Here is a 13972-nt window from a genome sequence, read left to right as displayed (position 1 = left end):
CAGCTCAAGGCTAGCACTCTACCACTTGAGCCACAGCGCCACTTCCGGCTTTTTTCTTTTTGCTTATGTGGTGCTGAGGAATCGAACCCAGGGCGTCATGCATGCAAGGCAAGCGATCTACCACTGAGCCACCTTCCCAGCCCTAACTAAAAAATTTTTTAAATTAATTAATTAACCATCTTAACTGTTTTTATAGTGTTAAATAGGTTTCTACTGCTTTTATTTATTCTCATCCCATAAAACTGATTCTATATCCATTAATGATTATAATTTCCCTCAATCTCTGCTGTTCACGGTCTATTTTCTTTTATTTATTTATTTTTTACCAGTCCTGGGGCTCAAACTCAGGGCCTGGGCACTGTCCTTGTATTTCTTTTTTTCTCAAGGCTAGCACTCTACCTCTTGAGCCACAACGCCACTTCCAGCTTTTTGTGTTTATGTGTTACTAAGGAATTGAACCCAGGACTTCATGCATGCTAGGCAAACACTCTACCACTAAGCCACATTCTTAGTCCCTCATGTTTTATTTTCTATACTGCTCTAGATACCTTGTTTAAATGAAATCCTATAGCAATTATCTTTTGTGACTGGCTTACTTCATGTGGCATGAAATTTATGCATGCCATAAAATGTATAACCCTGAGTTCTTTGTCTTCCCTATTTCTACCTTTTCCTCCACATACCAAAAGTCTCCAAACTCTATGGATTTTATTCACCAACAACATATCCAGCATTGCTCACTGCTAAGGACACATTCCGAGAAATGCATCATTAGGAGATTCAGCAATTGCAAACACAACCAAGATGGTCAAGGCCAACCATGCAGTGTGGGCCCTGGACGCAGCAACAGCAAACAAGAAGCCAACTGCAGGCATAGCTCCTCTTTCTGTTTTACAGTAAATATTTATTTTTTATTGGTTTATTTACTTATGCCAGTACTGTGGCTTGAACTCAAAGTCTTGGGCTCTTGTTCAACTCTTCTAGTCTAGACTGGTCATTTACCAATTGAGCCAAACTTCCATTTCATGCTTTTTTGGTGGTTGATTTGAGATTATAGCTTCCTGGACTTTCCTGCCCAGGCTGGATTCAATCTGTGCTCCTCAGATCTCAGCCTCTTGAGTAGCTAAGGATAACAGGTATGAGCCACCAGAGCCCTGGTAAATAATGTTAAATATAAATTATGTTTTGAAAAATTTTATATTAATTTCATTGTGCACTAGGGTTCCAATTTCTTCACATTCTTATCAAAACTCATTTTCTGTTTTGTTATTTGAGAGGTTTGTTTTGCTTGTTATTTGTTATTTATTTGTTAGTGTGTGTGTGTATGTGTGTGCCTGTGCATGTATTTTTTTTTTTTTTTTGGTCGGTCATGGGGTCTAAACTCTGGGCCTGGGCACTGTTCCTCAGCTCTTCAGCTCAAAACTAGAGCTCTACCACTTGAGCCACAGTGTCACTTCTGGCTGTTTCTGCTTATGTGGTGCTGAGGAATTGAGCCTAGGGCCTCATGCATGCGAGACAAGCACTCTACCACTGAGCCACCTTCCCAGCCCTCCCTTTTTTTTTTTTTTGCTAGTCCTGGAGCTTGAACTCAGGGCCTGAGCACTGTCCCTGAGCTGCTGCTGCTTCTTTTTGTTGGTCATAGGGCTTGAACTCTGGGCCTCAGCACTGTCCCTCAGTTCTTCAGCTCAAGGCTAGCACTCTACCACTTGAGCCACAGTGCCACTTCCCCCTGAGCTTCTTTTGCTCAAGGTTAGTGCTCTACCACGGCACCACTTCCAGCTCTTTCTATGTGTTCCCAGCTTCTCCCATTCTCTTTATAATAGCTGATTGTAAAACTGTGTAATGGCCAGATGAGGTAGCACAAGTCTATAATACCACTATTCAGGAGTCTAGGTAGAAGTATCATGAGTTCAAGTCTAGCCTGAACAACAAAAAGTTTTTAAAATTATTCTTTGGCTAACTAAGTACATTTGTGCTTCCTCAGATAGTATCTAGTAACTGTATGTGTGTCTGTCTGTCTGTCTGTGTCTGTGTCTATGTCTGTGTCTGTGTCTGTGTGTCTATGTTGCCAGTACTGGGACTTAAACTCAGGGCCTAGGGACTGTCTCTTAGCTTTGTCACTCAAGACTAGTACTCTATTACTTGAGCTATAGCTCCACTTTTACCAGAGCTGGCTTGAACTGTTATCCTCAGATCTCAACTTCCTTAGTAGCTAGGATTACAGGCATAAACTACCATCGTTTGGCTATTAACTGCTTCTCTGCCCCATTTCTTTGTATATCTCATATCTTTCTTATTAAAACTGGATATCTAAACCAATATGCTGTTGCCAGGAGTTCTGGGATAGGCCTATAATCCCAGCATTCCTCAAGAGGCAGAGGCAGGAATTAAACTGGAAGATAACCTGAGCAAGATGAGTTCTTCCCAGCCTGGGCTGCAGGTCTTGTCTCAAAAAATATACAAAGCAACTCCATGGATTAGAGTTCTGCCCCCGCCCCCAAAAAAATCAGGGTTTGTCGTTGCTGTACCTATTTACTGATTTTCATAGATTAATTCTGTAAAGTTAGCTTAATCAGCTAGTGACTAGATTGCCATTTGTTTGTAGATGCTATAAACCAACAGGTCTCTTGCTGCGATTCCAGGGGGCTATGTACATAGTTGGCCTTGTCTTCAATGCTCAGCCAGTTTACTCTCCCTTCACTTATTTCCTGACTTCACAGGGCCTCAAACTCCCCAAAACAGAGGGATTGGGACCTTCTCAGATCTCTGAACCAATACACATCCCTGCATGTGTGTGGACTTCTGTATTTCCAGGAAGATGGCAGAGCTTCCCAAAGGCCTCTGACACATTCCTTTTCTTTCTTGATATTCCTTTTAAGGTTTTTTGGTCAGTCTCTTGTCTACTTTAACTGACATTCTTTCTTCTGGCAGCTGAAATGTCAATTAGCTGTTGATAGTTTAGGCAAACACTAGAGAAATTTTCACTAACTGCGCTCTGATTCCAGTCAAATCAAGACTAGCCCTAAATGAAGATTTTTTTCTTTTCTTCTTTTACTTCATTTCCTTTTTTCCTTTCTTGGGGGGGGGTGTGAGGGGTGCGACAGGCTGCAGGGGACAGTACTGGGGCTTGAACTCGAGACCTGGGAGCTGTTTCTTAGCTTTTTTTGCTCAAGGCTAGCACTCTACTTATTTGAGCCATAGCTCCACTTCTGCATTTTTGGTGGTTAATTGGAACTAACAGTCTCATGGTCTTCCTTGCCTAGGATAACTTGGAAAAATGATCCTTAGTTCCCAGGGTATGAGTAATTAGGATGACAGGCATGAGCCACAGTGCCCAGCATTTTCTTCTTTTTTGTTCATTCCTTTCTCTTTTTTCCCTTCCTTCCTTCCCTCACTGGCTCTCCTCCTACTTCTTCCTCTTTCTCTCTCCCCTCCCCCACTCTCTTAGCCTGGGGGTGGGGGGCAGAGTCCTGACTCAGTTCCCCTTCTTAGGCTCCAGAGTACCGCTCCAGAATGACATCCCTTTAGAGTCTCTAGGGCTGGGGCTCTGGGGAACACTGCAAACCCACCCTGCCCCCTCTAGTGGCGATTAGGCTGTGAGTTTTATGGTGACTGCAGTTGGGAGACTTATTTTGGTTACTTTGGAGTTGGGGACAGTTGAGTTTGAGAAAAATTCCACAAAACTCACGGTTCCACTAAGATTTAGTTTTTTTCTTTAAATGTTCCTTGGGTTTTCTAGAGTTCTAGGTAAACTGATTTTGACAGTCTTTGCCAGTATTCTTGCTGCTTTTAGAGAAGAATGGATTTTCCGGTGTCCTTTCTTTGCCCCTCAAGAAGTGCTGCTTCAAATGTTTCTATTTTAAGAAGTATAAAGCTTCAAATGATATTGGTCACTCATAGGATAAGACTGATTCAAAACATGGAGAGGTAAAAGGGTTTTTTGTTGTTGTTGTTGTTTTGCTTTTTTTTTTTTTTTAACATTCCTATGTGTCTCCCTTGAGAACAGATTTTAGGTCCCTACCCACCATGAAAATGAATTTCACTTCTCAAAAAGCATGTTATTTTTGCCTCTTTTTCTTTTTCTTTTGTGCTGATTCAGATCAAAGTCATGGGTCATGAGTTAACATAAAACAATAGTAATCCAGTCTGGGGATGCATCTCAGAGGTAGAGTGTGATTACCCTGAACCAAGCCCTGAGTTTAACCCCCCAAAGTACAAAACAAGTAAACATTGGGGCTGGGGTATAACTTAGTTTCAGAACCCTTGCCTAGCATGGCCATATACATGCTAGGCCCATGAAAACAAACAAAAAGCCCTCAAACAGTAGGATTTCTCACAGCTAAGGACATATATAATTGTTTTTGCTTTTGTTTTTGTTTTGGTTAGTCATGGGTCTTGAACTCTGGGCCTGAGTGCTATTCCTCAGCTCTTCAGCTCAAGGCTAGTGCTCTACCACTTGAGCCACAGCACCACTTCCAATTTTCTGTTGGTTTATTGGAGATAAGAGTCTCATGGACTATCCTGCCTGGGCTGGCTTTGAACTGAGAATCTCACAGACTTTTCTGCCTGTGCTGGCTTTGAACCGAGAGTCCCAAAGACTTTCCTGCCCAGGCTGGCTTTGAACCTCGATTCTCTGATATTAGCCTCCTGAGTAGCTAGGATTACAGGGGTGAGCTAGGGGTGCCCAGCTAATCACTAAGATTCTTTTTTTTGGGGGGGGGGTCCGGTGTGGGGCCTGAACTCTAGGCCTTGGGCGCTGTCCCTCAGCTCTTCAGCTCAAAGCTAGTGCTCTACCACTTGAACCACAGCACCACTTCCGGCTTTTTTCTTTTTGCTTATGTGGTGCTGAGGAATCTAACCCAGGGCCTCAGGCATGCAAGGCAAGCGCTCTACCACTGAGCCACCTTCCCAGCCCCAGTTACTAAGATTCTTATCTCCAAGTTACCACCAAAAAGCTAGAAGCAAAGGTGTAGATGAAGTGGTATAGTGCTAGCCTTGAGTAAAAGAGCTCAGGGATGGCACCTAGGCCCAAAGTTCAAGCCCCAGCAAAACAAAACAAAAACAAAATAAAGCTTGGCACTCATTTGTCATTTCAGCTAGGGCAGGAAATGTAAACAGGATTGTAGTCCAGACTGGACTGAGCAAAACAGAGATGTTACCAAAGTGCCTGCACCCCTAGCAACCCAGGAGTGTAAGAAATGGAATATCAAAGATTGAAACCAGTCTGAGCAGAAAAGCGCACCTCTAATTAACCAGCAAAAAGACAGATTAGATGCATGGCTTAAGTGGTGGTAGAGTGCCAGCCATAAGCAAGCAATCCAAGCAAATAATTCAAGAATTAAAGGCCCTCAGTTCAAGCTCCCCACCTATCAAGAAAAGACCTTACATCTCAAAAATAACCAGAACAAAAAAGGCTAGAGGTGAAGTTCAAGCAGAAGAGTACCTGTTTACTAAAGGCAAACCCACAGTAACACACCACACACACACACACACACAGATGAGATAAAGAGGGATGCTCTTTACTCAGGCAAATAGAGTAAAGGAATGGAATTATTAAAAAATAAAGTGGCTGGCTGGGTACCAGTGGCTCATGCCTGTAATCCTAGCTACTTAGGAGGCTGAGATCTGAGGATCATGGTTCAAAGCCAGCCTGGGCAGGAAAGTCTATGAGACTTTTTTTTTGGGGGGGGGGTCTGGTCATGGGGCCTGAACTCTGGGCCTGGACCCTGTCCCTCAGCTCCTCAGCTCAAGCTTTCCGGTTTTTTTCTTTTTGCTTATGTGGTGCTGAGGAATCGAACCCAGGGCCTCAGGCATGCAAGGCAAGCGCTCTACCACTGAGCCACCTTCCCAGCCCCTCCATGAGACTCTTATCTATAATAAACTACCAGAAAACCAGAAGTGGTGCTGTGGCTCAAGCCGTAGAGCACTAGCCTTGAGCTGAAGAGCTGAGGGACAGCACCCAGACCGAGTTCAAGCCCCACAACAAACAAAAAAAAAGTGGCAGGTGTTGGTGGCTCACTCCTTCCGCCCTACTCTGGAGGCCAAAATCTGAGGATCCCAGTTCAAAGTCAGCTCCAATAGGAAAGTAAGTCTGTCAGACTTTTTATTTCCTCTTAATACCAAAAGCTTGAAATGGAGCTCAAATGATGGAGTGCCAGCCTTGCACAAAAATGAGTAAGGGACAGTACCTAGACCCTGAGTTCAAACTCCAGTACCAACATAATAGATAAGTACACACCTATTATAATCCTCAAACTGAGGCTGAGGGAGGAGAATGCTAAATTTGAGGAGAGCCTAAGCTACATGATATAATTCTTTTAAAAAAAATGAGAAGTGGGATGGCCTGGGAAGGTGGAGCGCTTGCCTTGCATGCATGAGGCCCTGCATTCAATTCCTCAGCACTACATAAGCAAAAAGAAAAAAGCCGGAAGTGGCGCTGTGGGTCAAGTGGTAGAGCGCTAGCCTTGAGCTGAAGAGCTGAGGGACAGCACCCAGGCCCAGAGTTCAGCCCCACGACTGGACCCCCCCCAAAAAAAATGAGAAGTGGGGGCTGGGAATGTAGCTTAGTAGTAGAGTGCTTGCCTAGCATACATGAAGCCCTGGGTTTGATTCCTCAGTACCACATAAATAGAAAAAGCCAGAAGAGGTGCTGTGGCTCAAGTGGTAGAGTGCTAGCTTGGAGCAAAAGAAGCTCAGGGACAGTGCCCAGGCCCTGAGTTCAAGCCCAGAACTGGCAAAAAAGAAAAGAGAAAAAAAAAAGTGAGCTGGGTGCTGGTGGCTCACACCTGTAATCCTAGCTACTCAGGAGGCTGAGATCTGAGACTCAGGAGGCTGAGATCTGAGAATCACGGTTCAAAGCCAGCCTGGGCAGGAAACTCCGTGAAACTCTTATCGCCATAAACCACTAGAAAATCGGAAGTGGTGCTGTAGCTCAAATGGTAGAGCACTAGACTTGAGCTGAAGAGCTGAGGGACAGCACTCAGGCCCAGAGTTCAAGCCCCATGACCGACCAAGTGTTGGTAGATGGGCACTGGTGGCTCAAGCCTGTAATCCTAGCTATTCAGGAAGCTAAGATCTGATTGTTCCAAACTAACACAGGCATAACTCTGTGAGACTCTTATCTCCACTAAACTACCAAAAATGCTAGAAGTGGAGCTGGCTTAACTGGAAGAGCCCTAGCCTCAAGAAAAAGAAGCTCAAGGACAGTGCCTAGACCCTGAGTTCAAGCCCCAGGATGGGCACAAAAGAAAAAAAAAAGAGAGAGAAGTGAAACTGTACCTCAAGAGGTAGAGTACTAGACTTGAGAAACAAAACCAAACCAAACCCTCAAAGACAACACTGGGGCCCTGAGTTCAAGCCCCAGGACCAGCACAAATAAAGTAATATAAACAAGTGGATTAATTAAGTGAAGAAGACTAACTCTCCTATCTCCTCATTCTCCACATTTTAATAACTTCTCTTTAAAATAGCCATCCATTCAGCCTTTATGAACTGTTCAAGGTACTGGTAGGTTTATGCTGTTACATATAGCATCCCAATGGAAATTCTTACCTTTCTCTTATGGATATTGACAATTAATAGGTAGTGTCCATAAATGTCTCAAGTCTCCTGTCCTATTTGCCCAAAGATCCCTTCTATAACTGGACGACAGGAAACAAACATATCTGACATCACTCCCATAAACCAACACTTGGATGAGTCAGCCTGCTAGAGTCTGAAGTTTGGATTTCCAGAAAAACTCCAACCCCCAGGCAGAATTCTATGGAAGATGCTCAGCCAAAAACAAGCAACAAGAAGTCATTTTAAAGGAATGCATCACGTTAATGAAGGAGATATGGTTGTGGTTATTGTCTTGGTATTTTGGGGAACCTATGTCATGTTCTTTTTTTGACTAGTCATATGATATAGCTTTTTTTCTTTCCCCTGGCTCTGGTCTCTAGCCCTCAATTTAGAAGATCATAGTTGGGCCAAGGAAATAAGCACTCTCTTTTAAAAAAAAAAAACATTCTTTGGTCATGCTGGGTGCCAGTGGTTCATGCCTAGAATCTCAGCTACTCATGAAGCTGAGATCTGGATGACTTCTTTCAAAGACAGCCTGGGAAGAAAAGTCCATGAGACTTAACCAGAAAAGAAAGAAAAAGTCTGGACAGGAGGTTTGGCTCAAGTGATAGTCATCTACTTAGTAAGCACATAGTCTCAAGTTCATAATACCAGTACTGCTAGAAAGGGAGGTGGGGAGTGAAAGGAAAAAGAAAAATGCCTAAGTTGTTAGGCACCCCACTAAATGTCACTCCTGACACTGCCTATCAACAGCCACATCAAGAGCAAGTGTCTTCCTTGATTGTTCATGGTGAATTTTTTTTTTTTTTGTCGCTTGTGGGGCTTGAACTCTGGGCCTGAGCACTGTTCCTCAGCTTTTCAGCTCAAGGCTAGTGCTCTACCACTTGAGCTACAGAGGCACTTCTGGTTTTCTGGTGGTTTATTAGAGATAAGAGTTTCACGGACTTTCCTGCCCTAGCTGGCTTTGAACCACGATCCTCAGATCTCAGCCTCCTGAGTAGCTAGGATTACAGGCATGAGCCACCAGCGCCCGGTTAGGAAATAGATTTTTATAAAACCAGATATTAAATTTCCTTTTTTTTTTTGCCAGTCCTGGGGCTTGAACTCAAGGCCTGGACACTATATCTCAGCTTCTTTTTGCTCAAGGATAGCACTCTACCACCTGAGCACAGTACCACTTCTGGCTTTTTCTGTTTATATGGTACTGAAGAATATGGTACTGAGGAATAAAACCCAGGGCTTCACACATGCTAGGCAAGCACTCAACCACTAAACCACATTCCCAGCCTGATATTGTTTCTTTTAAGAATGTTTTCCTCCAGCCAGATGCTGGTGGTTTTTGTTTGTAATCTTAGCTACTTGGGAGGCTAAGATCTGAGGATCGTGGTTTGATGCAAGCCTGGACAAGAAGGTCCACTTGACTTTTTTTTTGCCTACCCTGGAGCTTGAACTTAGGACATGGGCTCTGTCCCTGAGCCTCTCTGTGCTCAAGGCTAGTGCTCTACCACTTGAGCCACAGTACCATTTCTGGTTTTTTCAGGTAGTTTACTGGAGATAAGAGAATCAGACCTTCCTGCCCCAGTTTTCTTCCAACTGAGATTCTCAGATCTCAGTCTCCTGAGTAGCTAGGATTATAGCTGTGAGGCACTGGCACCAAGTTTCCTCTAGACGCTTATCTCTACTAAACTACCAAAACAAATGCTGGAAATGGAGCTGTGGCTCAAAGGTAGAGCACTAGCCTTGAGCAAAAGAAGCTCAGACTCAGGACTGAACCAAAAACAACCAAACAAAAATCACTTTCCATCTTGGGCACTCTTCACAAAATTCAGCATAGAATTCTCTATAAGACAATCGTTTAGAGCTGGGAAGGTGGCTCAGTGGTAGTTTGCCTTGCAGGCATGAGGCCCTGGGTTCGATTCCTCAGCACCACATAAACAGAAAAAAAAAAGCTGGAAGTGGCACTGTGGCTCAAGTGGTAGAGTGCTAGCCTTGAGCTGAAGAGCTGATGGACAGTGCCCAGGCCCAGAGTTCAGGCCCCACGATCGGACCAAAAAAAAAAATAAGACAATCATTTAGCTATATTTAATTACACAAGTTATACACATTGCCTATTTCAACTTTATAACATTTCTACTGAATGGTACGATCCCTTTGTATACAAGTTTTAGAACATTTTTACCACAGTGCTGGTGGCTCATCCCTAGAATTCTAGCTACTCAGGAGGCTGAGATTTGAGGAGTGTGGTTCAAAGCCAGCCCATGCAGAAAAAGTCTGAAACTTTTATCCCCAATTAATCATTAAACAAAGCCAAAAGTGGAGCCAAAAGTGACTTTAAGGGTGGAGTGCCAGCATTGAGCTTGAAAGCAGGAAAGTGCCAAGGTCAAGTTCAAGTCTCAGTACTGGTGTGTGTGTGTGTGTGCGCGCGCACGCGCGCGCACGCACACACATGCACACACGCACACATACACACAGAAAAAAAACTTTCTGAGAGCCAGGGAAGAGATGACACTGTTCAAAAGGAATTTTTTTTTGGGGGGGGTCCAGTCATGGGGCCTGAACTCTGGGCCTGGGCGCTGTCCCTCAGCTCTTCAGCTCAAGGCTAGAGCTCTACCACTTGAGCCACAGCGCCACTTCCGGCTTTTTTCTTTTTAATTTTGCTTATGTGGTGCTGAGGAATCGAACCCAGGGCCTCAGGCATGCAAGGCAAGCACTCTACCACTGAGCCATCTTCTCAGCCCCCCAATTTTTTCTTTTTTTTTGGCCAGTCATGGGGCTTGAATTCAGGGCCTGGGCACTGTCTGAGCTTCTTTTGCTCAAGGCTAACATTCTACCACTAGCCAAAGTGCCACCATTGGCTTTTTCTGTTTATATGGTACTAAGGAATCAGTCAGGGCTTCATGCATGAAAGGCAAGCACTCTACAACTAAGCCACATTCCCAGCCGCAGAAATACACTCTTTTTCTGACTTATATAACTATAACCCCACTTTCCTAGGTATGACTATAGGGAGGGTTGGGAATGTGGCTTAGTGGTAGTGCTTGCCTAGTATGCATGAGGCCCTGGGTTCAATTCCTCGGTACCACATAAACAGGAAAGCCAGAAGTGGCACTGTGGCTCAAGTGGTAGAAGGCTAGCCTTGAGCAAAAGAAGCTCAGGGACAGCACCCAGGCCCAGAGTTCAAGCCCCAGGACTGACCAAAAAAAAAAAAAAGCTATAGAAAAATGAAATTGAGAACTCTGAGAAGTGTCTTACTAGCTCTCAGCAGAGCTGAGAACTAGCCAAGTGTAACTGGCTTCAATAGAGGAAAATGGGGAAGCTAAGCCATTACCTTCCTGTTTACCCCCCAAGTAACTCACAAGACACATGTGGAGTGTCTAGTTTATTGAAACTGCTGTTGGATTTCCCACCACAGAGGATCTCAGAAGAGCTGAGGGCTGGGGAACTAAGCGGGGCACCCAGGGTAAAGGGGATTCAGCTGAGCAGCCAGAGCAGAGCCAGGGCCAGGCTGAGCAGGAAAGGCCAGGCTCCAGGATGCCCAGCCCCACTCATGGCCTGAGCATATAACCTTGCCACCTCCTCATTGGGGTTGCCCTGGGCTGGATCAAACCACATCTGGATGCATCGGCCGCTCCCCCGGCTGTAGTTGCTCACTTTGTAAGAGTGACTCCAGATCTCTTCACACAGAGCAGCAGGCGTGGGGAAGTAGAAGTGGAAGGGGTGGCAGGCAGCTCCGATGGGGCACTGGTTATACCCTGTGAGAAGTATGGCAGACAGTAGTTTTAGCCATGAGCCTAGAACTTTTTTTGTGTGTGTGCCAGCCTGGGGCTTGAACTTTGGGCTTGGGCACTGTCCCTGAACTCTTTTTTGCTCAAGGCTAGCACTCTACCACTTGAGCCATAGCACCACTTCTGGCTTTTACTGTGATTAACTGGAGATAAGAGTCTCATGGATTTGTGGAGGGGAAGGGGAAAAACAAATCGTTTAAATAGGGATACAGGTGGACCCATTGCAACAATGAGATGTACAAGTCGTTATGTGGAAAACGAACTTTACAACTTTGGTCCGAGGGTGAGGGGGTGTGGGGGGCGGGGGGAAGATGGGAAGGAATGGGAAGGGGAAACAAAGGAAGAGGCTAAAATGCTTGATACGAAATGTACTCATTATTTTGTCCATGTAATTGTAACCCCTCTGTACGGTATTTTCACAATAAAAAAAAAAAAGAGTCTCATGGAGAGGCTGGAAATGTGTGTGGCTTAGTGGTAGAGTACTTGTCTAGCATGCATGAAGCCCTGGGTTTGATTTCTCAGTACCACATAAACAGAAAAATCCGGAAGTGGCACTGTGGCTCAAGTAGTAGAGTGCTAGCCTTGAGCAAAAGAAGCTCAGGGACAGTGTCCAGGCTGAGTTCAAGCCCCAGGATTGGCAAAAAAATAAAATAAAATAAATTTAAAAACTCACATGGTCTTTCCTACCTAGGCTGGCTTCAAACTGTGATCTTCAGATCTCAGCCTCCTGAGTAGCTATAGGATTACAATTGTGTGCCACCAGTGCTGGCTCTGAGCCTAGAATTGTCTATGCTTGTCCCTAACCCTAAAAACTATATGCTTCCACACCCCCATATCCACTGCCACCTCCAGACCCCTTCCCTCCATCCCTCACCTGAAGTCCAGTTCCAGCCCTTGTGCCAATTGCTCTTGCAGGTGAAGGAGGTACGACAGTCCTCCCACCAGCGCTGACAGTCCTCTTTGCATAACGGCACATCCAGGAACCGCTCTTTGCGCCAGCTTTGGTTAACCTGTGAGGTTTATGATGAAGAACTCAGCGCATCACAGCAGCCTCAACAAAACCAATGCTAGAGGCATATCCCACAGCGATGTCTGGCGAGCTCAGGGGAGCTAGTTCAGGGGAGCAGGGTACTCATACCTGCCGGATCCAGGGCCCCAAGTTAGGGGAGCACTCATAGAGGCAGGTGTCCTGGATGAAATGCCGTTTGCAGGAGGGTGTCATCTCGCCACAGTGGTTCCAGTTGAAACTATAGAGATAGGACACGTCCTTATGTGCTTCCTGGCTGGTGTTGCTGGTGCAACAGGAATTCTTCTTCCAGGGGCTGCACTGCATGGCGGGGAGAAAGACAGGACACTGAGTCCATGGCCAACAAAACCAGAATATTCCAAAAGCCCCCTCCCTCCATCCCCCTCCTTTGGAATCTGATTCCCCACCAGTCAAAGGTATCCTGGGAAATACTTGCTATGAGGCTGCATTGGGAAGGAGCCTCAGGCTGTGGGACCCCAACAGAATAGCCTTTACAAAGTTTAGTATTTCACCCTCATGCTTGCTAGGCATCTATCGTGAGCCATATTCTCAGTCTCCCCCTTTTTATATATATATTTTTTCAGTCATGGGGCCTGAACTCAGGGCCTGGGGACTGTCCCTGAGCTTCTTTAGCTCAAGGCTAGCACTCTACCACTTGAGCCACAGCACCACTTGTGACTTTTTCTGCTTCTGCATGTGCCCAGGGCTTCATGCATGCTAGGCAAACACTCTACCTCCAAGCCATAGTCCCAACCACTTCCCCTTCTTTTTTGTCAGTTGTGTGGCTTGAACTCAAGAGCCTGAGTGCTATTCCTAAGCTTTTTTGCTCAATGCTAGTATTCTAGCACTTTGAGCCATAGCTCCACTTTTTTTTTTTTTTTTTTTTGGTCATGGGGCTTGAACTCTGAGCCTAGGTCCTGTCCCTGTACTCTTCAGCTCAAGGCGACTGCTCTACCACTTGAGACACAGTGCCACTTGGTTTTCTGGTGGTTAATTAGAGATAAGAGTCTCATGGAGGGCTGGGAAGGTGGCTCAGTGGTAGAGTGCTTGCCTTGCATGCTCAAGGCCCTGGGTTCGATTCCTCAGCACCACATAAACAGAAAAAAAAAAGCTGGAAGTGGCACTGTGGCTCAAGTGGTAGAGTGCTAGCCTTGAGCTGAAGAGCTGATGGACAGTGCCCAGGCCCAGAGTTCAGGCCCCACGATCGGACCAAAAAAAAAAATAAGACAATCATTTAGCTATATTTAATTACACAAGTTATACACATTGCCTATTTCAACTTTATAACATTTCTACTGAATGGTACGATCCCTTTGTATACAAGTTTTAGAACATTTTTACCACAGTGCTGGTGGCTCATCCCTAGAATTCTAGCTACTCAGGAGGCTGAGATTTGAGGAGTGTGGTTCAAAGCCAGCCCATGCAGAAAAAGTCTGAAACTTTTATCCCCAATTAATCATTAAACAAAGCCAAAAGTGGAGCCAAAAGTGACTTTAAGGGTGGAGTGCCAGCATTGAGCTTGAAAGCAGGAAAGTGCCAAGGTCAAGTTCAAGTCTCAGTACTGGTGTGTGTGTGTGTGTGCGCGCGCACGCGCGCGCAC

At 45.2% G+C, this 13972-nt stretch overlaps 1 protein-coding gene across 5 annotated transcripts in view; it reads right to left on the bottom strand.

Annotated features, from left to right (window-relative positions):
* Nucleotides 1-10926: 10926 nt before the first annotated feature.
* The window catches only part of LOC105984109 (folate receptor alpha-like), a 14987-nt gene continuing 11941 nt past the window's right edge, over nt 10927-13972 (bottom strand). For all 5 annotated transcript variants that reach the window (XM_013014192.1, XM_013014193.1, XM_013014194.1 and 2 more), the window contains 3 exons: nt 12484-12672; nt 12220-12355; nt 10927-11312 (listed from right to left, as the gene is read on the bottom strand). In XM_013014192.1, coding sequence (XP_012869646.1) covers nt 11032-11312; nt 12220-12355; nt 12484-12672 — 606 coding nt within the window. In that variant the 3' untranslated portion in view covers nt 10927-11031. The remainder of the gene's footprint in view (nt 11313-12219; nt 12356-12483; nt 12673-13972) is intronic.

Source organism: Dipodomys ordii, unplaced genomic scaffold, assembly GCF_000151885.1.
Source record: "Dipodomys ordii isolate 6190 unplaced genomic scaffold, Dord_2.0 Scaffold22, whole genome shotgun sequence".
Lineage (NCBI taxonomy): Eukaryota > Metazoa > Chordata > Mammalia > Rodentia > Heteromyidae > Dipodomys > Dipodomys ordii.
The sequence above is the reverse complement of the archived record's forward strand: the minus strand, read 5'-3'. Positions and strand labels throughout refer to the sequence as shown.